The sequence below is a fragment of the Ahaetulla prasina genome, chromosome 1, assembly GCF_028640845.1.
Source record: "Ahaetulla prasina isolate Xishuangbanna chromosome 1, ASM2864084v1, whole genome shotgun sequence".
NCBI lineage: Eukaryota > Metazoa > Chordata > Lepidosauria > Squamata > Colubridae > Ahaetulla > Ahaetulla prasina.
This window is the reverse complement of record NC_080539.1, coordinates 141,947,384-141,974,488: the sequence shown is the minus strand read 5'-3', so window position 1 is coordinate 141,974,488 and position 27,105 is coordinate 141,947,384. Positions and strand designations below refer to the sequence as shown.

General features: G+C 38.8%; 1 protein-coding gene and 1 long non-coding RNA gene across 9 annotated transcripts in view; one reads left to right on the top strand and one right to left on the bottom strand.

Moving 5' to 3' along the window:
• The window catches only part of LOC131195256 (uncharacterized), a 76,540-nt gene extending 54,056 nt beyond the window's left edge, over positions 1-22,484 (bottom strand). Inside the window, exon 1 of the long non-coding RNA XR_009154388.1 lies at positions 22,413-22,484. This is a non-coding gene — a long non-coding RNA (uncharacterized LOC131195256). The remainder of the gene's footprint in view (positions 1-22,412) is intronic.
• Positions 1-27,105, top strand: part of MLIP (muscular LMNA interacting protein) — a 101,502-nt gene that overhangs the window by 59,370 nt on the left and 15,027 nt on the right. For 6 of the 8 annotated variants that reach the window (XM_058176954.1, XM_058176946.1, XM_058176996.1 and 3 more), the window contains 3 exons: positions 7-66; positions 598-726; positions 26,872-26,925. In XM_058176954.1, the coding sequence (XP_058032937.1) occupies positions 7-66; positions 598-726; positions 26,872-26,925 (243 nt within the window). Of the gene's footprint in view, positions 1-6; positions 67-597; positions 727-9,431; positions 9,673-26,871; positions 26,926-27,105 lie in introns of those variants that run through there. The other 2 variants (XM_058176981.1, XM_058176963.1) reach the window with 2 other exon arrangements.

Sequence of the window (27,105 nt, the reverse complement as noted above, 5' to 3'; positions counted from 1 at the left end):
CATTAGATGTATATCCCGCCTTTCCTCCAGGAGCTGAAGGAGGCATACCTCCAACAACCCTGTGAGGTAGGTCTGGCTGAGGGATAGAGATGAGCTAAAAGTAAGTCATGCAGTAGGTTTTCATGGTTGAGGGTGGACTTGAACTTGGCTCTCCTTAGTTAAAGCCCAATCAGTTAACCATTATGCTACACTGAAGCTTCTCAGGGCTAAGGTGCTTTGTTGTCAGTGCCAGCATAGAAGGTGGCATGTGCCAGCATGTGGTTTACCATATAGGAACAGTGAACATGCCAATTTGAGGACTTCCATGACCTGAACCACTGATGAAGAATGTGACAGACGGAAGCAGTTCTGGCTAGTATTTTCGCTTTTTGGCACATGATCTCAAAAATCTAGATTAGATTTTCTTGCCTAGCAAACCAAACTCTCTGTGCTATAGATCGTCTCTTTTGAAGTTGGCACACAGATATATTATGTTCCTGTACCATGCATTGGAAACATTCTTCTATGTTGTATCATTAGTTCAAACATTATATATTTGTCATTCTGGTGCATGAATTATTTAATATTTCTGTATCATGTTTTTTCTATCACTACTAGACAAAGCCTGGGGTAATCCGACCAACGACTGTAAAAGCAAAAATAATAATTAAAGAAGAAGAAGAGCCTGTCCAGCCAAACCCATTCAGAAAATATTTGGAAGAAAGAAGTGATCTTCAGACCGAACAGGTAACAACTGCCCCTTGCTTTCCTAATTCTGCATCCTTTATCAGGATTTCCTTTCTGCATGGACCTTCTCAGAGGAGTTGGTCCAGAGCTTCTCTTCGTGGGCATTTAATAGAGGTGCAGATAACATAATTGCACAGTGGTTATTTTTCTTCATGTTTCTTCTTCCTGGATTCTTTGCAGAGTTCACTTGTTTTGCACTGCCCCCGCCTAGTTCTCACAGCAACACTATCAATGCACAATGTAAGGAAGGGTTTGGTTTATCAGCTGGCTCGTCCTGATTTGGGCTGTGAGGGAGTGTTTGCCCCAAGGCCATCCAGGCAGCTTCTGGGCTTTAGGGAGGACTAGCACATGACTGTCCCCATTCCTAGTTCAGCACTTTGCTCTCTGAATAACTTACGAGCAAGATGTCAGAAAAAAGAAGTTAAAAACACATGGCACAAGGTAGTCCTCTTTCTGTTGTGAGGCTGCCCATTTCCTGCTCCCCAGCATCCTCTAGTAAGGGTGAGGTCTATGTGAGCAGAAAACAAATGGTTTTCTTCCTTCTCTGGCCGATCCAGAGGTTCACTGACTATTTGGACTGGCTTTCTGAAAGAGGCTCAGCCTCCAGATTCTGTGATAATTATCACAGAATAGCCAAACTTCACATTGCTATTATCTGAATAACATACAAAGATATTCACGTAGGGTTAGGGTTAGAGAGAAAAAAAGAGGAAAAGTTTGTAAGCGCAAGAAGTAAACTTAAAAAATAAACTTAAAAAATAAATCCAGCAGTGGAGCACTGAACCAAATGTTTTTTTTCCCCCAAAAGATATCAATCCACACTTGTATACTGAAATGCCCTTGGATGCTAGGGCAGGGCTTAAAATGATAAAACTAAAACTAACCACTAATACTTTGAGTCAAACACATATACAGTACTTTTACCGTTTGCTCTAGTCAAAATAACATAAAATACAATGGGACTTTAAATAATCACAATTACCATTATGATTTAAGCTTTCATTCACTTCTATATCATATGCAAAAAGTGTGCTGGAAAGCTGATGAAATAAGTAGATACTGTACTCACTAAAAATGTTTAGAATTGCTGTTTGAGACAGACTTAATCTCACAGGGCCAGTTTAATCCCACTGAATTAGGGCATTTAAAAACTCTGGTTTGTGCTGCTCTCAGGACGATCGAAAAAGATGCCAAGAGATTAAACCTTTCGCTGTCAGAGATTTGTTGAATCCCTTCTTATCAAAGGAGAACTTCTCTGCTCCTAACTTTCAACTACTATAGAGATTAGAAGCTTGTTTCTGTCTCCCTCTCACAAGCAGTACTAGGGGTCAATTGACAGCTCTCCTAAAAACATGAAATGGCACATTTTTTGTTTCTCTATCTGAGCTGTTCATTCCAACCTCTATGTGTGGAATATTGTAAACTGGTATTTAAGGTTATCAGTCATAAACTATATTGAAAAGAAGTTGAGACATGGAAATGAGATTTCTTTTCATTTGGGGTTCAAATATTTCACTGTTTATCCTGAAGAAGGTACTTGGACAAGGAGAAAAATGTTTCAAACAAACAAGCAAACAAAAAGTACGGTTGCCATGACTCAACTTCTAAACAACTCTACCTGGATGACTTGAGAATCTTCTTAAACAATTCAGCTGAAAGTGTAAATCTTCCAAGTAAATAAGAGAGAAGTTTCAGGACAGAGACAGTTTTTTTCTGAGACAATATTATATGCAGAAAGATTTGTATTTGAATACGGACTTAAATAGTTTACAAGTTCTAGGTGCCTGAAGATAGTGACTCTGCTAGGAATGTATAACTGAACTTCATAAAAATCTATAGTAGCACTTTATAGTAGAAATTCTTCTCTGCAGCTATAGCATTTGTGATTCCCCACAATATAGACAATAACCACATTAGGAATTTCACTTCCCCATATTCCAGTGAAAGAGGAGGGAGGGAGGGAGGGAGGGAGGGAGGGAAGGAAGGAAGGAAGGAAGGAATAGCAATAGCAATAGACTTATATATTGCTTCATAGTGCTTTACAGCCCTCTCTAATCAGTCTACTGCCCCTAACAAGGGATTACGAACTCTAGCTGACCAAATCATGGAGGCTGAAGCCAAACACCCTGATTCACTGGCCATTGTTTTGGGAGATCTAAACAAGGCAAACTTAAGGAAATTGCTACCAAAATATTTTCAGCATGTCAATTGTCCCACCAGAGGCAAGAATACTCTAGACCAGGGGTGTCCAAAGTTTTTTGAGTGAGGGCCAAATACAGAAAAATAAGCAAAGGCCCGGGCCACGGGGGGGGAGGGGGGGGCTAAATTTTTTGTACCAGTTCTGTGGGCGTGGCTTATTTTGGGGTGTGGCTTGGTGGTCTTGTGACTGGTGGGCGTGGCTAACTCCTCATGTGACTGAGTGGATGTGGCTATGGGCATAGAAACTACTCAGAGGGCTAAAAAAAGTAATTTTTGACCAGTCCTCACACTTATGACCATCCTCACATTTATGCCCATTGCAGCATTTTTAACAACCATATCACTCATTTCACAACTGCTTCTCTTCACCACGGTTACAAGATAGGGTGCAAAATGTAAAGATAGTTGTAGGTGTGAGGACCAGTCAAAAGTGTGAGGACAGGTCAAAAATAACTTTTTCAGCCCTCTGAGTAGTCCCTATGCACAAAATGCTGCAACAGGCATAAATGATGACCGGTCATAAGTGTGAGGACTGGTCAAAAGTGCGATATAGTTTTTGTCTGGAGACATTCGGCACACTTCCCCCCCCCCAACGCTATTCGGCCCCTTGCCGCCCTCACCTGTTTCTCGATGCCGGTCTTCTTCTTTTCCGCCAGGGGAGTCCCAGCTGCTTTCTATCAGTCTGCAGGGTGCAAAACTGTCACGCTGGGAGATCCTGCAGCATGCAAAGAAGCCCCCAAGGGTCCCTCGGTTTGGGCACAGGTTTGGGAGCAGAGCCCCCAAAGGGCTTTGAAGCTGCTCCGAGGGGCAGCTGGGGCCCATGTACAGAGTGCACACAATAGCCTCAAGCCACAAGAGTTTTGCAGCCAGCCAGTCCTTCTCAGAGGCAGACAAAATGAAACAGAAACAAGCCAAGCGGGTGAGAGACACCTTCAAAGGCAAACAAACAAAAAAACTTCCCTTTTGGGAAGAGGCAGCGCTGTGCTAGGAAGGCCGGCTGTTCTCCCCCTCCGAGGGCCTTGTGGGTCAGCCAGGAGGCTTTGGCCCCTTGGAGGAACGACCCTGGCAATGCCCCATGGGGCACAGGGGCCACCAGCCGGCCAAGCTGCCTTGGGCCCAAAAGACTCTTTGCGAGGAAGGGCTTCATCCCCCTTGGGCATCCCGGCATCCCAGGATGTTGCCATCTTCCCCAGCTGTGGCAACACTGCGGGGGGTGGGGTGGGTCTCTTCGGCTCTCTCCCAGAGCCTCCTTGGTCACTCAGCTTCCCGGACAAGGCCCCAACTCAGCTGCGCCCCCCCTCACCAGGTGTCGAGGGATTCCCACCAACTGAGCTGCATTGCCAGGGGAGGGGGGGAGGCGGTGGCTGGAGAGGGACAACCCGCCTTCGCCACCCCCCACCCAGAGGTTCTCCAGGGAGCAGAAGCGTCCCATTCCCGCCGGGACCCTCGGCAGCCCCGGCAGCGGGGCCCACTCAGCAGCTCAACCCTCCCATCCTCCTCCGCTCCGCTCCCCCGCCCGTCCAGCCCTGCTCTGCCGACCCGCCCGGAGAGCCTACCTGCACGGCGCCGCGAGCCGAGGGCTCCCAGAGCAGTGCCGGAAGCTCTGCCGCCCGCCCGCCTCCTCCTCTGTCTGGTGGGCCGGGCTGGAGCCGTGGGCATCCCGGGTGCCCCCTACAGCCCAGTGGCGGAATGGCCGGCCCGCAGCCCCGGGTGGGCGGGGGTAGCCTCAGCGGAGCCTCCCCGCATCTGCAACCGGGTGAGCGGCGGCTTCCTTGGGGGCCAGGACGGGGGCCGCACCCCACTGTCCACCGAGAATTTGCTGCGGGCCAATAAAAACTGACCCGCGGGCCGCAGTTGGCCCGCGGGCCGTAGTTTGGACACCCCTGCTCTAGACCATTGCTACACAACACTAAAAGATGCTTATCGGTCTTTATCACGTGCAGCTGTAGGACACTCTGATCATTGCATGATTCACCTTGTACCTGCTTACAGGCAAAGACTTAAAGCCACAAAACCAATAATTAAATCAGTAAAGACCTGGACGGAGGAATCAAAATTAAAGCTACAGGCATGTTTTGACTGCACTGATTGGAATATTTTTAAAGATACCTCTGCAGACCTGGATGAACTCACAGATACTGTAACATCATATGTCAGCTTCTGTGAAGACCTATGTGTACCTACAAGGAACTTGCAAATATACAGTAACAACAAACCTTGGTTTACACCTAAACTTAAGCAGCTACGACATTCCAAAGAGGAAGCCTACAGAAAAGGTGATAAAATGCTGTACAATCAGGCCAGAAATGCACTAACAAGGGAGATCAGAGCAGCAAAAAGAAGCTACTCTGAAAAGCTAAAGAATCAGTTTTCAGCAAATGAACCAGCAAACATGTGGAAAACTCTTAAAAATATCACCAGCTATGGCAAACCTCCTTCCCAGGCTGAAGGTAATCAACAACTGGCAGATGACCTGAATGAGTTTTACTGCAGGTTTGAAAGGAAACTACAGGCACGTATCTCCACAACCCAGATCTCAGACACACCAACAACAGCCAAGCCTTCTACAACTGACCCAATCCCATTGGGTTCACAACTTCTAGTGATCACAGAAAAGGAAGTGCAGGACCTATTTCACAGACAAAAGCCAGGAAAAGCTCCAGGCCCAGACAAGATAACTCCTTCTTGCTTAAAAGTCTGTGCTGACCAATTGGCCCCCATCTTCACCCATATTTTCAATAAATCACTAGAGATGTGCTATGTTCCTTCTTGCTTCAAACGCTCTACCATCATCCCAGTGCTGAAGAAGCCCACCATCAAGGAACTGAATGACTACAGACCAGTTGCTTTAACATCTGTAGTCATGAAAACCTTTGAAAGGCTAGTGCTTTCCTACCTGAAAACCATCACGGATCCGCTGTTAGACCCCTTGCAATTTGCATACCGAGCAAATAGATCAACAGATGATGCTGTTAATATGGCTGTGCACTACATCCTACAACATCTTGAGTCTCCAAAGACCTATGCAAGGGTCCTTTTTGTAGACTTTAGTTCAGCATTCAATACCATCATTCCAGACATTCTTCTAACTAAGCTAAACCAGCTACAGGTACCGGAACAGACTTGTAAGTGGATCACAAGCTTCCTAACAAACAGGAAGCAGCAGGTGAAGCTAAGCAAGATCACATCAAATACCTGTACAATTAGCACAGGGGCCCCCCAAGGCTGTGTGCTCTCCCCACTTCTCTCTGTATACCAATGACTGCATCTCCAATGATCCATCTGTTAAGCTACTGAAGTTCGCAAATGACACAACAGTGATTGGTCTCATTCGAGACAATGACGAATCCGCATATAGACGAGAGGTCAAACGACTAGCCTTGTGGTGCAACCAAAACAATCTGGAACTGAACACACTCAAAACCGTAGAAATGGTGGTAGACTTTAGGAGAAACCCTTCCATACTTCCACCTCTCACAATACTTGACAACACAGTATCAACAGTAGAAACCTTCAAATTTCTAGGTTCTATTGTATCGCAAGATCTAAAATGGACAGCTAATATCAAAAACATCATTAAAAAAGGACAACAAAGAATGTTCTTTCTGCGCCAACTCAGTAAGCTCAAACTGTCCAAGGAGCTGCTGATTCAGTTCTACAGAGGAATTATTGAGTCTGTCATTTGCACCTCTATAACTGTCTGGTTCGGTTCTGCAACCCAACAAGAAAAACACAGACTTGACTTCCTGGTTGGCTCCGTTGGCAATGGAGGTGATCTTTCTGGTCACCAACCTCTGGATCATGTTGGACTGCTAAGACAGCGACAATCAGCTGTCCAGCAGTTCGGAAACCCCCCTCTTCGGGAGAAGAAGCGGTGGTGAGCAAAAAGAAGCAGAGGTAGAGCTTCCCTAGAGCTCCTGGAAGATACCAGGGGGCTCGAAGGGTTAAGCCCCCTCAGAACTTCAAAGTGCTCCAGATCTGAGGCTTTTTTCCTGCTCCGGCAGACCTAATTGCCGCGACCAACTTCCGGGACCAATTTTAACTTAAAGAAGATAATACTGGTCTGAACAGAAACAGGAGAGCTCTAATTATAAAAGCAAGTAATCAATCAATTCCCTGTTATTTTTTTTTTAAAGTTTTGGATTTGACTTCAAAGTGAAAATGGCGATCGTTCTTTAATGAGCTACGCAGTTGAAAACGAAAGTGTTACAATTCTCTGTTTGCTGTTTATTGCTGAAGGCCAGCTGGAAATTTTTTTTAAACATTGTAATGAGAAGGGAGAAGAGATCAAGATATTGAGACTGATTTAAAAAAAAAAAAGACTTAAAAGGTTTATACGTAATATTAGCCGGGACCAATTTTAACTTAAAGAAGATAATACCGGACTGAACAGAAACAGGAGAGCTCTAATTATAAAAGCAAGTAATCAATCAATTCCCTGTTATTTTGTTATTTTTTTAAGTTTTGGATCTGACTTCAAAGTGAAAATGGCGATCGTTCTTTAATGAGCTACACAGTTGAAAACGAAAGTGTTACAAGTCTCACTGTCTGTTGTTTATTGCTGAGGCCAGCTGGAAATTTTTTTTTTTTTTTAAACATTGTAATGAGAAGGGAGAAGAGATACTGAGACTGGAGAAAAAAAAAAAGACTTAAAAGGTTTATACGTAATATTAAGTTAAAGAGAAATTTTAAGAGATGGCAGCAAAACAATTAAAGTCAACTGCTATAAAAACTCCAGGAACATTAACACCGGGAGTCTCTCCAGCACATACAGCAGATACAAAATCACTAAATTTGGAAGCACTTCAGGATAACCTGAAAGAATTTATGAAAGAATCTCTTAACGATGCTATGAATTGGCAAACTTCCCAGATAGAGGATAAGTTTAAATTAATTACAGAAGAAATGTCAGAGATGAAAAACAGATGTTAGAAATTCAAACTGGAAATAAAGAAGTTAAAGAAGGTTTGGTGTCAGCAGTACAGGGTCTGGCATCAAATGTGATTTTATTGGAGCAGGAAGTAGAAGAAATAAAGAAAGTTAATTTAAAATTGGAAAATGAGATTGAGGCAGTTCAAAGTAAAATGGATAAAGTTGATGATGAAATTGTTTTGGTACAATATAGAGCAATGGAACTTGCTTTACGAATCCGTGGACTAAAAGAATGTAAAATGAGAATTTGAAGCAAATTTTTCGGAGGCCTTTGCAGAGATTTTGGCAGTTCGCCAGTAGATGTGGCATTTTATATTGATAAAATTTATCGTGAATTCCTGGATAGCAAGACAAAGAAATCTTCCCAGAGACATTGTTATTTATTTTACTACTAGAACAGTGAGAAATGAGATTTTACAAGCTTTTTAAAGGAGACAAGATTCAAGCAGCCAAGATATTTTAATACTAAAGGAAATTCCCCCCAAAATGTTGAGAGGTAGGAAGGAGTTTGCTTTTTTGGTGAACGAACTTAAAAAACGTCAGATTGAGTATAGATGGGACATCCCAATTGGTATAATAGTTTACTATGAAGGGAAAGCACATCGTCTTAATACAGTCAGTAAAGCACAAGAGTTTTATGCTTATGTGCTTAAGGCTGGAAGTCCACCATCTCCGGATGGTAGGAGAAAGGAAGGTGAAATTAAAGAAAAAGAAGTGATAGTAATGGAAGAAGGCCGTTTACAAGCGTTGGATGTGTCTAAGATGGGATCAGAGATTCCAAAAGAGCCAAGGATGACAAGAGCAGCTGTCAAACGCAAGGAACAAGAAGAAAAGGCTCAACAGGCTCAATCTGCTATTACCAAGACGGAAACAGTGGGAGGAGCAAGGCCCAAAGAAAGATATGATTTGCGGCTGGTGCTTCAAAAGTTTCCGATTGCTGATAATGGCAATTAGACTTTTATCTTGGAATGTCAATGGATTAAACTCACCACAAAAGAGAAGAAAGATATTTCATTATTTGAAGCAATTTAAAAATGACATTGTATGTTTACAAGAAACACATATTAGAACATTAGACCAGAAATATTTGATAAATTCGAAATTGGGAATACATTTTGTCGCATCTGCTACAGAAAAGAAGAATGGACTAGTTGTTTATATAAAGAGTAATTTATCTGCAACATTAATTGAAGCGGATAATCAAGGAAGATATATTGCTATTGAACTTTTATTGAAGGAGAAAATACTTTTAATAGGAGTTTATGCACCAAATCAACAACAAGAAAAATTTTATAAGTTTTACATAAAAGAATAACATCTTGGGATTATAAAACTTATATATTAATGGGTGATTGGAATGGAGTGATGGATACCCAGAAAGATAAAAGAAGTCTTAGAAATATTTCCAATCGTAAAACTGCCAAAGGCATTCTTTGATTTGATGGAAGATTTAGAATTGAGAGATGTATGGCGAGAACGCAATGAAAAGAGAGAGATTTTACATTTTTTTCTGACAGACATCAATCTTTTTCTAGGATTGATTTCATTTTAATTACTAATGATTTGTTTTTCAGAGTGAAGAAGACAAAAATTTGTTCTAGAACCTTGTCTGATCATAGCCCGGTATGGATTGAGTTAGATCAGGAAAAAGAGGCCAGGAGGTCGTGGAGGATGAATGAGAACTTGTTTAAATATGAACAAAATGTAAATGAATGTAAAACTCTAATGAAGGAATTTTTTTCTTTGAACATGGATAAAGGGACACCTATAGAGATAGTTTGGGACACCAGTAAAGCTTATATGAGGGGAATTTTATTAGAGATGAATAATAAATATAGAAATAGACTGCACAAAAGGCGAAAAGAACTAGAAGAGGAAATTAAAAGGAAGGAGCAGTTATTGGTAGGCAATCCAGGAGATAGTAAAACAAAAGAGTCAATAAATATATTAAGAGGTCAATTTAATATGTTAATGGCAGATCAGGTGGCAACTAATTTACAATATGTAAGACATAATTTGTTTAATAATTCTAATAAACCTGGAAGGTGGTTAGCATATTTATTAAGAAAGAAACAGAAACGACGATAATTGATAAAATAGAATATAGAGGTAAGGAAGTATATCAGCAAAATTTGATTAAAAAAGCTTTTTTAGAATATTATACTAAGTTATATTCTAGAGATGTGATTAGTGATAAAGATATAGATAGATATTTACAGGACCACGGTATTTTAGAAATTACAGTAGATCAAAGGGAAGAGTTGAATCAATTAATTTCTTCAGAGGAAATAGTGTTTGCAATTAAGCAGTTTAAAGCGAATAAAGCACCAGGTACAGATGGCTTGACAACTACTTATTATAAAAATTTACAAAATGAGATGATTGTACCACTTAAGGAGTTATTTAACAGAATACAAAGGGGAGGAGAAGCTCCTCCTTCATGGAGGACAGCTTTTATTTCATTAATACCTAAAGAAGATCGAGATGGTGTTAAACCAGAGAATTATAGGCCAATATCGCTTTTAAATACTGATTATAAGATATTTGCTAAGATACTAGCGAATAGATTGATGCCACTGATGAATCAATTAATTCATAATGACCAATCAGGATTTATTAAGGGGAGACAGATGAGATATAATATGAGACAAATTGTAAATTTACTTGAATATTTGGAAGGAAACAGCCAGGTTTCAGCAGCATTCTCTTTTGGATGCCGAAAAGCTTTTGATAGATTGGATTGGCAGTTTTGTTTAAAGTAATAGAAAAATGCAATTTGGGGATTATTTTATTCAAGCAATTAAGGCTATATATCAAAAGCAAACAGCTCAAATAATAGTAAATGGTGGATTAACAGAATCTTTCAAGATTGAGAAAGGGACTAGACAAGGATGTCCCTTGTCACCATTATTATTCATTCTAACTTTGGAAATATTATTGAGTAAGATACGTGGTTTAGATCGAATAAAAGGAATTAGAATTAAAAATCAAGATTATAAATTAAGAGCGTTTGCAGATGATTTGGTTGTTTCTTTATCTCAACCAATACATTCAGCTGTATATTTGATGGAGACAATTGATCAGTATAGTAAGGTATCTGGGTTTAAAGTGAATCAACAGAAGACAAAATGATAATTAAAAATATGAATACACATCAGAGGAAGAATTAGAAAGAATAACTGGATATGAAGTAGTTAAAAGGTTAAATACTTAGGAGTATACATTACAGCATCGAATGTAAAATTATATAAAACAATTATGAGGTATTGTGGGGAAAAGTAATTAAAGAAATGGAGAAATGGAAGAAGTTACAATTATCATTGTTGGGAAGAGTGGCAGCTATAAAATGAATGTTTTGCCTAGATTTTTATTTTTGTTTCAAATGATTCCAATTTTGAAGAAAGATGCAAATTTACAAGAATGGCAAAAGGATTAATAAATTTGTATGGAAGGGTAAAAACCGAGGATAAAGTTAAAATAATGCAAGACATTAGGGAAAGAGGGGTTTAAAATGCCTAATTTGAAATTGTACTATGATGCAGTTGTTTTAACTTTAATTTCTGATTGGATTAATTTAACAGAGGAAAGGATTTTGAATATAGAAGGTTATGGTTTGTTATATGGATGGCACGATATGTAATATATGACAAGAAAATTGATAAGACATTTAAGAATAATATGGTCAGAAGTGCGTTGTTGAGGATTTGGAAAAAATATCAATATAAGTTAGATGGAAAGATACCAATATGGACCATCCCCAGACATATGATAGAGAATATAAATATATTACAAAAAATGGAAGTTATCACTTACAAAGAGCTTTTGACTATGGAAAAAGGGGAATTACAGTTGAAATCTAGGGGGAAATTGAGGGATGAAGGAAGAAATTATACATGGTTCCAGTATGGACAATTGCAATCTAGATGGAAAATAGATCAGAAAATTGGTATAAGGCAAAGTGATGATAATCTGGTAAAACAAATAAAAGATCAAGGTCAACAGCATATAAAGAGATTATATAATGTATTGGTTGAAATTGATTCAGAAATGGAGTTGGTTAAAGATTGTATGGTAAAATGGGCACAAAATTTTCAACAACCTATAATGTTAGAAACATGGGAAAAAATTTGTGTGAGGAATGTTAAATTCACGCAAGCACAAAATTTAAGAGAAAATTTTTATAAAATGTTTTATAGATGGCATTTAGATCCTAAAAAACTGTCATGTATGTATCCAAATGTGAAAGCAAAATGTTGGAGATGTGATTGTGAGGATGCTACCTATTATCATATATGGTGGACTTGCAAAAAAGTTAAAGCCTTTTGGATTAAAATATGGTGGATTATGCAGAACATTTTGAAAAAGAAGATCAAGTTTGTTCCACAGTTCTTTTATTAGGAATAATCTCAGATTGCACTGTTATAGAGACAAAACTGATTCTGAATTTAATAACTGCTGCAAGATTATTGATTGCACAATATTGGAAGAAAGAAGACTTACCTACAATTGGAGAATGGATTAGTAAAGTATCAAATTTAGCAGAAATGGCAAATATTTCTGCCTACTTGAAAGACTGTACACAAGAAAATATATATTGGAATGGAGGAAGTGGATTGATTATATTCAAAATAAGTATCAGATTAAAAAATATCAATTAGTTTTTGAGTGAAGTTAGGAATTATTATGTATTAGTTTAAGAAAGAAGGGAATTGATAGTGTGATGGTGTGAAATGGAATATGTTTTATGTTATATTTTAGATTATGTTTGTTAGTTACAATACCCTGTATTCTGTTCTGGGAAGTCTCAGGGGGGGGGGGGAAGGAGGCGGGGAAGGGGAAGACTATAAATTGATTGGTTGCCATTGTACAGAAATAATAGTAGAATTAAACAAGTTGGAATGGTGTAATGTCGGGACTGCTCGGCAAACACTCCCGAAGGGAAAGGGTAAGGAAAGAGGAGTAAAGAAGGAAGAAAGTAGGTAGGTAGGTGGGTAGGGAGGAAAGAAGGGAGGGAGAAGAAAGGATAGGAGGAGGAGAAGAAGGAGAAGATAGAGGGTTAGAAAGGATGGTAGTGAGAAGTGGGAAAGAGGAGGGGAAGTAGGAAAGCGAGGAGAAGGTGGTGGGGGAAGTTTAAGAAGGATGAGAAGGGAAGAAAGGATTAAAGGGGGGAGTGGCAGTCGAGCAGCCCTGACTGAGTATAATTTGAGTATAGGACTGATTGTCCCTTAAATTCTGCGCTTGCGTAAATTTAACATTTCTAACCCAAATTTTCTCCCATGTGTCCAACATTATTGGTTCCTGAATATTCTGTGCCCATTTTATCATACAGTCCTTTATTAAATCTCTTTCAGAGTCTATCAAGACATTATACAATCTCTTTATATGCCCCTGGGTTTGATTTCTAATTTGTTTAACCAAATTTTCTTCATTTTGAATAATACCGATTTTCTGATCTTCTTTCCATCTAGCCTTTAACTGTCCATATTGAAACCAAGTATAATTCCTCCCTTCTTCTTTTAATGTATCCAAAGATTTTAGTTGTAGATTTCCCCTCTCATTATATAAAAGATCTTTATAAGTAATCATTTCTGTTCTATATTTATATTCTCTACTGCGTGCCGAGGACTTGCCCATATAGGAATTTTATAATTTAACTTATAATAATATTTTTTCCAGACACGCAGAAGAGAAATTCTCAACACATGATTCTTAAAAGCTTTATCTACTTTCTTATCATACAATAAATATGCATGCCAACCATATAATAAATCATAACCTTCTATATTCAAAATCCTTTCCTCTGTCAAATTAAACCAATCACTTTTTACAGAAAGAACAACTGCTTCATAATACAATTTTAAATTAGTAAAGGTAAAGGTTTCCCTTGCACATACGTGCTAGTCATTGCTGACTCTAGGGGGCGGTGCTCATCTCTGTTTCAAAGCCGAAGAGCCAGCTCTGTCCGAAGACGTCTCCGTGGTCATGTGGCCGGCATGACTTAACACCAAAGGTGCATGGAACGCTGTTACCTTCCCACCAAAGGTGGTCCCTATTTTTTCTACTTGCATTTTTATGTGCTTTCGAAACTGCTAAATTGGCAGAAGCTGGGACAAGTAACGGGAGCTCACCCCATTACACGGCAGCACTAGGGGATTCGAACTGCTGAGCTGCCAACCTTTCGATCGACAAGCTCAACGTCCTAGCCCCTGAGCCACCACGTCCCTAAATTAGGCATTTTTAATCCTCCTCTTTCCCGTGTATCTTGCATTATTTTCATTTTAACTCTCGCTTTTTTCCCTTCCCATATAAATTTATTAATTCCAATCTGCCATTCTTCCAAATTTTTATCTTTCTTAATTATTGGTATCATCTGAAACAACAACAAGATTTTAGGCAAAACATTCATTTTTATAGCTGCTATTCTCCCCAACAAAGATAATTGTAATTTTTTCCAAGTATTCATTTCCTTCTGAATTTTTTGCCATAACACATCATAATTATTCTTATACAATTTTACATTTGATGAAGTAAGAAAAACTCCTAAATATTTAACCTTTTTTACAATTTCAAATCCTGTTATTTCCTCTAATTTTTCTCTCTGGTTCTTAGTCATATTTTTGGTTAGAAACAGTTTGTCTTAAATTTACGAGGCAAATTAGTCTTTGTTTAATTTTTTTTTTAAATCATGATTTTTTTAAAAAGAGCAAATAAACAGGTAAAAGGAGAAAAGAAATAAAATAAAGATTGGCACAGAAATACGGTATCTTTCACTAGACAAAAGAATGTCCATAAGACTAGTGTTGAGTGTGATTAGAAGTTAACCATATAAAATTAAATTCCATTTTACAATTATATTGTTTAGCAATATATTAGAATTTAAATCTCTGAGTTAAATACCTAAATCTCCACATTTATTATTTAAGAATATAAAGAAAAGAGAGAAAAAAAGAAAACATTATTAAAAATAGTGCAAATATCTATTAGTTGCTAACTGTTCCTTTATAAATGTCCCTGCAGCTTATATCAACAAGCAAATTAATTTTTGGAGCTAGTTGCGAAGTCGTGTCCGACCCACCGCGACCCCATGGACAACGTTCCTCCAGGCCTTCCTGTCCTCTACCATCCTCTGGAGCCCATTTAAACTCATGCCTACTGCTTCAGTGACTCCATCCAGCCACCTCGTTCTCTGTCATCCCTTTCTTCTTTTGCCCTCAATCTTTCCCAGCATTAGGCTCTTCTCCAGTGAGTCCTTCTTTCTCATTAGGTGGCCAAAGTATTTCAGTTTCATCTTCAGGATCTGGTCTTCTAAAGAGCAGTCAGGGTTGATCTCCTCTAGGACTGACTTGTTTGTTCGCCTTGCAGTCCAAGGGACTTGCAGGAGTCTTCTCCAGCACCAGAGTTCAAAGGCCTCAATTCTTTGGCGCTCAGCCTTTTTTATGGTCCAACCTTCACAGCCATACATTGCAACTGGGAAAGCCATAGCCTTGACTATGCGCACTTTTGTTGGCAGGGTAATATCTCTGCTTTTTAGTACGCTATCTAGATTTGCCATAGCTTTCCTCCCCAGGAGCAAGCGTCTTTTAATTTCTTGGAGAGGAGAATCATTAAATTAGGAAGATAAGAAAGTCAAGAAGATTAATGTTCGTCCAATTTTTGTTGCTATTTTTTTTCTCCTATTAGCCAGTGATCACATTGTCAAGTGATCCTATTCTGCTTTGGATCTAATGCTATTTTTTCTCAAAGGTCAGATTATTATTGCAAAAGATAAGAGATAGTCTCTTGTCCAATTAAAAAACTCGGAAGCAATATTGTCTCCTGTTTAATACCCCAATTAATCTGTATTACAAGAGTAGCATCATCAGGGAGAGATGCAATAATAAATAATAAAATGTGAACGTGAAGCAAAATAAAAACCCAGAAAAAGGTAAGATTAGTTTATCTTCTTGTATGTGTGCTTAGTTTTCCAAAGTATTTGTAGATTTGTAGCTGTAGGAGTGACATGATAGCAGTCTTCCAATGTTTGAGGAGTTGCCAAAAAGAAGAGGGAGGTCAACCTATTCTCCAAAGCACCTGAAGGGAAGACAAGAAGTAATGGATGGAAACTTATCAAGGAAAGATCCAACCTAAAATTGAGGAGAAATTTCCTGACAGTGAGAATAGAATAGAATTTTTATTAGCCAAGTGTGATTGGACACACAAGGAATTTGTCTTGGTGCATATGCTCTCAGTGTACGTAAAAGAAAAGATATCTTCATCAAGGTACAACATTTACAACACTTAATGATAGTCATAGGGTACAAATTTAACTCTTAATGATACAACACTTAATGATAGTCATAGACTACAAATAAGCAATCAGGAAACAATATCAGTATAAATCGTAAGGATACAAGCAACAGTTACAGTCATAAGTGGAAGGAGATGGGAACAATGAGAAGATTAATAGTAGTGCAGATTTAGTAAATAGTTTGACAGTGTTGAGGGAATTATTTGTTTAGCAGAGTGATGGCCTTCGGGAAAAAACTGTTCTTGTGTCTAGTTGTTCATGAAAACCTTTGAAAGGCTAGTGCTTTCCTACCTGAAAACCATCACGGATCCGCTGTTAGACCCCTTGCAATTTGCATACCGAGCAAATAGATCAACAGATGATGCTGTTAATATGGCTCTGCACTACATCCTACAACATCTTGAGTCTCCAAAGACCTATGCAAGGGTCCTTTTTGTAGACTTTAGTTCAGCATTCAATACCATCATTCCAGACATTCTTCTAACTAAGCTAAACCAGCTACAGGTACCGGAACAGACTTGTAAGTGGATCACAAGCTTCCTAACAAAAAGGAAGCAGCAGGTGAAGCTAAGCAAGATCACATCAAATACCTGTACAATTAGCACAGGGACCCCCCAAGGCTGTGTGCTCTCCCCACTTCTCTTCTCTCTGTATACCAATGACTGCATCTCCAATGATCCATCTGTTAAGCTACTGAAGTTCGCAGATGACACAACAGTGATTGGTCTCATTCGAGACAATGACGAATCCGCATATAGACGAGAGGTCGAACGACTAGCCTTGTGGTGCAACCAAAACAATCTGGAACTGAACACACTCAAAACCGTAGAAATGGTGGTAGACTTTAGGAGAAACCCTTCCATACTTCCACCTCTCACAATACTTGACAACACAGTATCAACAGTAGAAACTTTCAAATTTCTAGGTTCTATCATATCGCAAGATCTCAAATGGACAGCTAACATCAAAAACATCATTAAAAAAGGACAACAAAGAATGTTCTTTCTGCGCCAACTCAGTAAGCTCAAACTGCCCAAGGAGCTGCTGATCCAATTCTACAGAGGAATTATTGAGTCTGTCATTTGCACCTCTATAACTGTCTGGTTCGGTTCTGCAACCCAACAAGAAAAACACAGACTTCAGAGGATAATTAGAACTGCAGAAAAAACAATTGCTACCAACCTGCCTTCCATTGAGGACCTGTATACTGCACGAATCAAGAAGAGGGCCGTGAAAATATTTACAGGTCCCTCACATCCTGGACATAAACTGTTTCAACCCCTACCCTCAAAACGATGCTATAGAGCACTGCACACCAGAACAACTAGACACAAGAACAGTTTTTTCCCGAAGGCCATCACTCTGCTAAACAAATAATTCCATCAACACTGTCAGACTATTTACTGAATCTGCACTACTATTAATCGTTTCATAGTTCCCATCACCAATCTCTTTCCACTTATGACTGTATGACTATAACTTTTTGCTGGCAATCCTTATGATTTATATTGATATATTGACCATCAATTGTGTTGTAAATGTCGTACCTTGATGAACGTATCTTTTCTTTTATGTACACTGAGAGCATATGCAACAAGACAAATTCCTTGTGTGTCCAATCACACTTGGCCAATAAATTCTATTCTATTCTATTCTATTCTATTCTATTCTATTCTATTCTATTCTATTCTATTCTATTCTATTCTATTCTATTCTATTCTATTCTGGGGTGCAGTGCTCTATAGCGTCGTTTTGAGGGTAGGAGTTGAAACAGTTTATGTCCAGGATATGAGGGATCTGTAAATATTTTCACAGCCCTCTTTTTGATTCGTACAGTATACAGGTCCTCAATGAAGGCAGGTTGGTAGTAATCGCTTTTTCTGCAGTTCTAATTATCCTCTGAAGTCTGTGCAGAACCAAACCAGACAGTTATAGAGGTGCAGATGACAGAGTCAATAATTCCTCTGTAGAACTGAATCAGCAGCTCCTTGGACAGTTTGAGCTTTCTGAGTTGGCGCAGAAAGAAGAGTCTTTGTTGCCCTTTTTTGATAACATTTTTGATGTTAGCTGTCCATTTTAGACATTGCGATATGGTAGAACCTAGAACAATTAATTAAAGGAACAGCTTGCCTCCAGAAGTTATAGGTGCTCCATCACTGGAGGTTTTCAAAAAGAGACAGAACAGTCATTTTTCCAGAATGGTATAGGCCCTCCTGCTAGTTTAGCCCTCCTGCTAGCTTAAATGTAATCTTTTAAACGGGGTTTTATTCTTATTTTAAGAATTTTATTCTTATTTTAGTTTTTTAGGCCATAAATTGAATCAGTTTTTTATATTGTTCTTAACTTGTATTATATGTATTTTTATTGGCTGTGAACTGCCCTGAGTCCTCTGGAGAAGGGCGGTATACAAATCAAATAAATAAATAAATAAATAAATAAATAATAAATAGTGCAAGGGGTTGGACTAGAAGACCTCCAAGGTCCTTTCCAACCCTGTTATTCTGTGTTCTATTTAACAGAAAGGCTTGATTAGGAATAGGTCAGTCCCTTTGTGAAGTAAAGCCTAAATTTCTAAATTAACTACCATAAGATTCTAGCATAATGTAAATTTCAATTCTTCCAATCACATGTTTTCCCACTGCTTTTTATAAGCAGAACTGGTAATTGTGAGAGAAAATTGAGTTCAGAACTTGAAATTATACATATCTGACCTTAGGAAAGAATGCTTACTATAGATGGAGAAATGGATAAAGAAAATTTAAGTAATGCAGTTGCTGGTAAAAATGTAATGGAGTGCTACTGTCTGTGAACTGCTGTGAGAAATGAATGTTTGTTGAAAGAAACAAAACTGGCTGTGTATAATTTTGTGGTTTTGACCAGGCTCTGATATGGGAATAACATAACAGATGAATGAGTAGCAGTGCTTGATTTAAAAAGAATGCATAACAAAACAGGAAGAAGGACCCAAGAATAAATGGCTGCTGAATGAATAAGGACAAAATACAAAACTGAGTGTTAAAGAAGTGTTTATTTACTAGATATTTTAAAAATTCTGCCTTAGTACTTACAAGTAACTCACAGCAGCGAACATACCTAAGGCTCCTTCCTTCTCCTCTTTTTCCTCACAACAACGATGCTGTGAGGTGGGTTGGGCTGAGAGAGAGAGTGGCGCAGAGTCACCTAGCTGGCTTCCATGGCTAAAGTGGGACTAGAATTTGCAGTCTCCCAGTTCCTAGGCCAGAGAATGAGTAAAGATTGATTTCCAGAACAAATATATGGAAGAACAACAATAAATTGGTGTATTCCAATGTATGGAATATATGGTGAGAGAGGTGGAAGGATTATGATTGTTATGGCTGGATGCAGTCAATGATGACCTCAAAAACAGAAAGGTAGCAAGTTTAAAGCATAAATAGCAGTATTTCATCTGGTATATAGACGCGAGGGAAGCAATCATGCTTTGCAAGGTTCGTTACATTTCTATTTTAAAAGTTTTATCTTACCAAAGAATGTGTGCATTTATTCCCTATAATGTTGCTTACTCAAAAACTGAACGAAATGGGCACGTAGTATATGTGCATTTATATAGTGTGTGCAAAACATTTCATTTGGTTCATTTAGCCTATGTCCTGTCATTTAGGCTCTTTTCAAGAGGATTAAAGGAATGCTAGAACAGGATTAAAGAAATGTTAGAACATCAGTACTGAATTTGTTAAATTGGGAGAACAGGAGTTACTGGCTTGTGCAACGTTTTGTAGCCTTAGGCTTTATGACTAGAAATACGTTCTGAGCTGTACAAATTTCTGAAACTCATGTTTAATTTCATTGACTAAACTATTTGTCAGCTGTGTCACGTTATTCTTGTGTATTCCATGCTAGACATTTTGCAGAAAGATAAGGATGTTGGTGATGTGGAGTCATTGTGAAATTTTGACTAGGAAAAAAAGAGAGAGAAATCCATCCATTTTCCTCCTGTGTTAATGCATAGTCCTGTAGAAAGTCAGCAACAACACCTTCCCCCACCCCAAGGAATGAAATATTTTGGGGAATATTAGAAAAGGCAGAATATTATATTTCCCTAGATGAGAAATGGAGAAACATGTTTTTTTAAAGATAGAAAGTAGACTCAGTCTTTCTTAATAGCCCCCAACGTATATTTTGTGCCCATTCAGAAAGATTGGGTCAGCCTATTCAGAAACCAGCCCCAGTTTCCCTGCCCCAAGCAGAAACTAAGGAGGCCAACTTTCAGAAATGCAGATTTGATAATCCATTCAGAATGACTGGGTCAAGACAGAAACTCAGATAAGCAACAAACAAAAGGTTGACAAAATTAGCTCAGACATGCACCTAGGATTTGCATTTCCCCTTTTGCCTATAGAGCAGAGTAGGGATTATGTATGATCCCTACATAATCCCTACATAATCCCTTCATGACCCCATAGGAATCTGACGACAGACAATAGAATACATGCTCTTGCACAGGAACAGGAAGCTCAAGTGCAAAGCCCAAAAGCAGGTATAAACCCCCCCGCCAACTCCATTTTGTCAGCTGCCCAGAACCACAAACCCTTGTGGTTCTGCTTCATCAATAAGCCAGCTTTCCAATCAGTCTCCATGTTTCCAGGGTCTTTCTCCCAGCTTGGAACTGAACCAAATGGATATTTATTTCAACAGTCCATTAGGCAGGCAGCATGTATCTAGAGAATTCAGCTCTTCATTAGCAGATTTTGTTATGACTTTTACCAGTACATGAATTCCTTCCATTTGAGTTTAATCTATAGTGCCATTACACACCAGGGATAATGCCAGCATGTTCAGAGTTGATTTCTTGGCATGACTACCTCTGTAACTTTTTACTATGCTCTTTGGTATTCTTTGTGGACATTTTAAGTTGGCTGTTAAATGTTTGCACATTTATTATCTAGTTCTTTCTTTCTTTCTTTTTTTTTTAAAGCAGATTGCATTTGCAGTGATGGATACTGGCATTGGCAGGGGGTTGGAGCAGACTGTCTCAAATCCTTATATTCAATGATTCTGCTTTATGCAGAACTTTGACAGGAAATAATTGTACACTGTATGACATCTGCATGTCCAGAAAGGAGAAAAGTCTCAATTTGGTCTTCATCAGCTTTTTAATTGGCTTTTCTCATAGAAAATGTTTCAGCAATTTCTACCTGTTAACAGTTGGATGCCATTATCACTTACCTGTCAAATAATTGCTCCAAATCTTTCTTCTCCCAGTAAAACATCTTGTATTCTCCAAGAAAGAAGGCATTTCTTTGCATTTGGAAACTCTTTTGCAATTGTGAGGAACCTGAAGCTTGCTCTATATCTAAAACAGTGTTTGTCATTTTGATACATTTTTATGAAGTCCTTGTCTTTTGGACCATGCTTGAGTTATACAGAATTAATTGACCATGGTTCTGCATTTCATTGAGTCATGGTCAGTAGAGGCAAACTCTCTCCATTACAGGGGCTTCCAAGCATCATCTTAATCAAAGATGGGGACAAGCCCATATGAGCTCAGCAGAAGACATTATCAGCTCAGAAACAGAGAAGAGCATAGTGCAAATGCTGCATTGTTTTAATGTTCTATATTGCATGTTAATTGAATGTCTGTAAGCCGCTTAGATTTGCATCTAGTGAGATGGGCAGCATACAAGTTTAATAAAATGGTAGTACATTTGTTTTGTGTTGCTAGTTTTAGAGTATTTCTCCTTTCCTTTTGGAGCAAAGAGATGTAGTATAGCAACAGACTTGATCAAACAACTTTTCTAGTAAATGGATTTAATCTAATAAATAAATCTAATGATAGATGATAGAGAGAGAGCTAGATAGATTTATAACAAAACAGATTTAAATTAAAAGAAAGCAGCATGATTATATTTTCTCTCTCTCTCTCCCTCCCTCCTCCTCCTCATCACCATTACCATCACCACTACCACCACCAGATTTTACTTCTCCTAGCCAACAAACTGTAGCGATATTTAGTAGTAGAAATTATCTAAATACTGTTTTTAAAAAATTGGAATTTTCCTCAGTCCTTAAAGTGGATTTTTTTACTCGATAATTCAGCAGAATTTCTCCCTCCTGCATCCATTGTTAAAGAGGACTCCCTATTCTCTTCCTAAATTTTTGAAGTTATGTTGTCCTTTTTTTTCTTTTTTGCTCCTATTTTTCTTGTTCTTTTTCTCAATTTTAACCATACTTAGAAGGCTGTCCAGGTCTTTCATTTGCCACATGTATAATTCTTAAATTTCTTGCTTACCTATCTGGAGATCATGTCCCTGAAGATTCATAATAATATATTTGGGGGGGAAATTACTTCGGTGTAGTTTATCTAGAAAACAAACAAACAAACTCTAGGCCTGCAGAGAATTTCTTTGTTTGGTGGGCATATTTCCATACTGCCAAATCAGTAGGGATTTCTGGCCATTTAAGGTAATAAACACAAACATAAAAAACCCAAACAATACAAACACAACCACCCAATTAAGTAGATCAGTGATAAAAAGAACATTAAAATATGAATAACACTAATAAGTGCCTGCCCCATCCAACAGCAATGTCTTAGGCTCTGAGTCTCCAGACCATGATTATTGCACGATTAGTATAAAAATGTGTTTCGATTGTATTCCAAATGAAATTTATACTCATTTATCCCTCTTATTCTCAATGAAATTACTGCTGCTTATGTTTGTCATTTTTGAGCTAGTTTATAAGGAATCTGCATTAATTATATTCCTGTATATAAATCTGCATTAAGAAGTATGATTTATATATTTAAAATTTAGATTTATATGACTGCCCAGCTCAACACTGACTCTTGGTGGCATATAACTAAAACCAATATAATACCTACAATGTAGACAAAATAAATACCACATACACCTGTAGATCAACTCGGCACACTACCAGGCTATCCCAGAACTTTGGAAGTAAGTGGATAGGAACCCAGCTTTTAAAATATAGTTTAAATATAGTCTAAATAACCCAGGGGTAGGGCCTTCTCTGTCGGAGCTACGACGCTCTGGAACGAACTTCCCCCTGGCCTACGCCAAGTGCCTGATCTTCGGACCTTTCGCCGTGAGCTAAAAACACACTTATTTATTCAAGCGGGACTGGCTTAATAGTTTTATTAAATTTTAATTGGAGTTTTATTGCTTTAGGGTTTTAAATTTTTAAATTTTAATGTCGGCCTTTTTGTAATTTGCTCTGTTTTAAATTTTGGTTTTAATTGTATATATATTGAGTTTTTTATCTTTGGCTGTACACTGCCCTGAGTCCTTCGGGAAAAGGGCAGTATAAAAATCTAATAAATATTAAATATATTAATATTATATTAAAGGTTTGCAGAGTGAGACAGTCTAAACTCTTGGTGAGATAGTACTCTAGAATAAAGGTCTCCAAATTTGACAACTTTTAAGAATTGTGGACTTCAACTCCCTTAATTCCCCAGCCAGCCGTGCTGACTGAGGGATTCTGGGAGTTGAAACCCACAAGTTCTAAAGTTGCCAATTATGGACATCCCTGCTCTAGAAGGAAAGTGCTGCCACAGAAACGATGTGCTCCTTGGGCCCAGCAGGTGATTTTCTTTAATGAAGGGTACATGAAACATGCATGTCTTGTTGGATTTTATAGGGCAAGCAGAAATTATGCAAAAATGGTGATCTCTCAGATAGCCATGCCATAAAGATAAAACTGACACCCTGAATTGCACCCAAAGCTCACTGATAACCATAACAGCTAGACTAGCAGGGATATTCTAAGGTGCATTGCTTATTCTGTTGTGTTCTGAACCAGCTATATCTGAACCTGAGTGTTTTTCAAGGGCAGCCCTATTTAAAGCCATTGCAATAATTTACACGTGGGGTTACCAGGTATGAGTGACTATGAGAATTTTTTTATTTATTTTATTTATTTTGTCAATCCTATATATGATAACAGGTAAAAGTATAAACCCCAATTTGGATACATGAAAAAAACAATGGACTTCTGACCCAGGAAGTAGCGCAATTTGGACACCAGATGATTCTTTGTGAAGGTTCTCGTGGCCAAGTTGCTACCTGCTCACTGAACAGGAGCCAGGACTACATTCACATCCCTTATTCTGGTTCTGAATGGAGAAGTGCCAACCCATTTAGAATCAAAGATGAAAATTCACTGACATCAAAAGAATCATGCAATCATAGCTACCCTGTCTCTTTCATGGTGAATTTAATTTTGTTGGTACAATCTCCAGGATTGAGATATGATCTCAGTCATCTTATTTGACCAGAGATTAAAGTGTTTAGTTGAGAATCATTGACATACTGATGGTACCTGATCGCATATTAACAGATCACTTTGCTCAAGGGTGCCATTTAGAAGATAAGCAGAAGAGTTGAGGGCATTGAGCCCCGAGGTATCTCACTACCCGGTGGCTTCAAGCTATATTTCTTGACACCTGTCAACATTTGGAACTGACTACAGAGAAAGAAAAAACATTCCAGCACCAGCACTCTTAATTCCAAATTCCATGGATGGTTTAGAACAAGGCTCTCCAACCTTGGCAACTTTAAGACTTTTGGACTTCAACTCCCAGAGTTCCTCAACCAGCAAAGCTGGCAGAGAAACTCTGGGAGTTGAAGTCCACAAGTCTTAAAGTTGCCAAGGTTGGAAACCCCTGGTTTATAAGAATACCATGATTGGTATATTGAAACTGCTGAGATATAAGAAAAAATAGGAGAGTTGCACCACCCTTGCCCCCGCTCCTCCAGAGGTTGCCAACAAGTGTGATCAATGCTAATTCCCTACTATGCTTGGCTTGAAATCCAATTGAAATGAGTCCAAGTGAGTCATTTCTTCCAGGCTGTCCATTGAATCCAGTGATGATTTTTTGAGGGCAAATGGGCACACCATTGCCTCCTTCAAGCCAAATGAAACAATCCTCAAGGATAAATTTACTTTTGCATGGATTTAACCACATGCCACCTCTCAGGAGATCAAGAGGGACATCGTTTAAATGAGCAGGTGACTGGATAGATGTGCTGTCCACTCCCTCAAGAGTCACAGAGCCAAGCATTTCCCACATAACAAAACCAATCTATGCCTTGATCACATCAACTGGATCTTAGCACTTCAATGGATCTGAGCAATTTTACCCATTAGATGCCTAGAGTAGTCTTCCTAATAGCCTGCAGATAGTCTTGTGATTCCTTCCCAGCAGGGAATGGGTCATGTGATAGAGGATTGATAGATGTGTGGAGAACTACATTTTTCTACTCTTATTCCCATGATGTAATTCATAATATGGGCTCTTACCAATGCCTGGTTGATCTGTTCTTTTCTCCAACACTGCTCTAGAAGTCTCTCTTGTCTTTTACCTCCTCCAAAAACCAAGGCGCAAGACCCTGTACTTTACAGCCAGATTTTTCTCCCTAAAAACTAGGCATGTAGATTACAGCCTGATCTTCATTATGTGCATATTTGTGGGTGAGAAAATAATAGTTCACATGAGTCAAAAGGACTGAGAAAACAGATGAGGCAAGACATTGATAAATATTAGTTATATAAGCAGGATAAATCAATTCAGCAGTTCTTATAAGCATCTTTTTTTAAAGAAACCAGGCAATGTAAAAGAGACTTAGAAGGTTTAAGGTTAAGATCAGATTTGTTGGCTAGGTTCCCTGTGAAATCTATTATAAAGCTTCAAAACTCAAGCAGCCAAGGTGGGATGAAGCAAGAGTGCTGATAGATTGGAAAACAGCCTCTCACATATAAACCTCACAAACCTTCAGGATCACAAATTACGAACAGAAGTATTGCAATTGGAGTTTAACTTTCAAATGAGCGAAAATAAAATTGATTTGACTTTCCAAGAAGGGTGACATCAATGTCAATGTCATACATAGAGGGTCTTTCTTTTTTTCTTCCTTCCTTCCTTCCTTCCTTCCTTCCTTCCTTCCTTCCTTCCTTCCTTCCTTCCTCCCTCCCTCCCTCCCTCCCTCCCTCCCTCCCTCCCTTTCTCTCTGTCTTTCTTGGAAAAGCTTCTGGTTTAGATCTAAGGGGCATGGTATCCTAATGGTTAAGATGCTGGGCTTGTCGACTGGAAGGTTGGCAGTTTGAAACCCAAGCACCACATGGTGGGGACGAGCTTCTGTTCTTGCCCCAGCTCTTGCCAACTTAGCAGTTCAAAAGCATGCAAATGTGAATAGATAAGTAGGTACCACCTTGGTAGGAAGGTAACTGCATTCCATGCACCCCGTGTATAGTCATGTCAGCCACATGACCACAGAAGCATCTTTGGACAATGTTGGCTCCCTTGGCTAGAAAATGGAAATGAGCACCGCCCCTTAGAGTCAGACACAACTGGACAGGAGAAACCTTTATCTTTTACCTTTTCTTGTTTAAGACGCTTTCCCAATGAAAGGAAAAATAATGTCCTTTTTTGGATCAATATTAGCTATTGCTAGAAGCAAGGGCAAAATTGTTTCTTTCTGCACACAAGGAGACACAGTTCCAACAACTTTAGCCTGTTGTTTGCCCAAATACACCATCTGGCATTTTCCCGATAACATCATCAATAAGTCCTCGGACAGCCATTCATAATGAGGATATTAGGAGCAGATTGTACTGGCCTTCAGTTTTCAATTTGCCAAGTGCTTTTTTTTTTAATGTTATGCCATTATTGTGTCATCATGGCTACTTCGGTTGCCTTTTAAAGTTCTTGACATTTCCATTTGCAGACCACTCATCCAATTGTGCCTATTCCTGAAAATGAAGCACTCAGTTCTAAAGAGGTAAACCACTTTCCAGTTCTGAAAGCATGCATAAAAATTAGTTTGGGTGTACTTTTATTAGTGCAATAGCTAAAGGAAGCAAGCTCTGCCTGCCAATAAGCCAATAAAGTTATTTTTTGCTAATCTGTCATTTTGTTAAAAAAGTATAATCATCTGCTTGCATCATATGCATAAAGTACA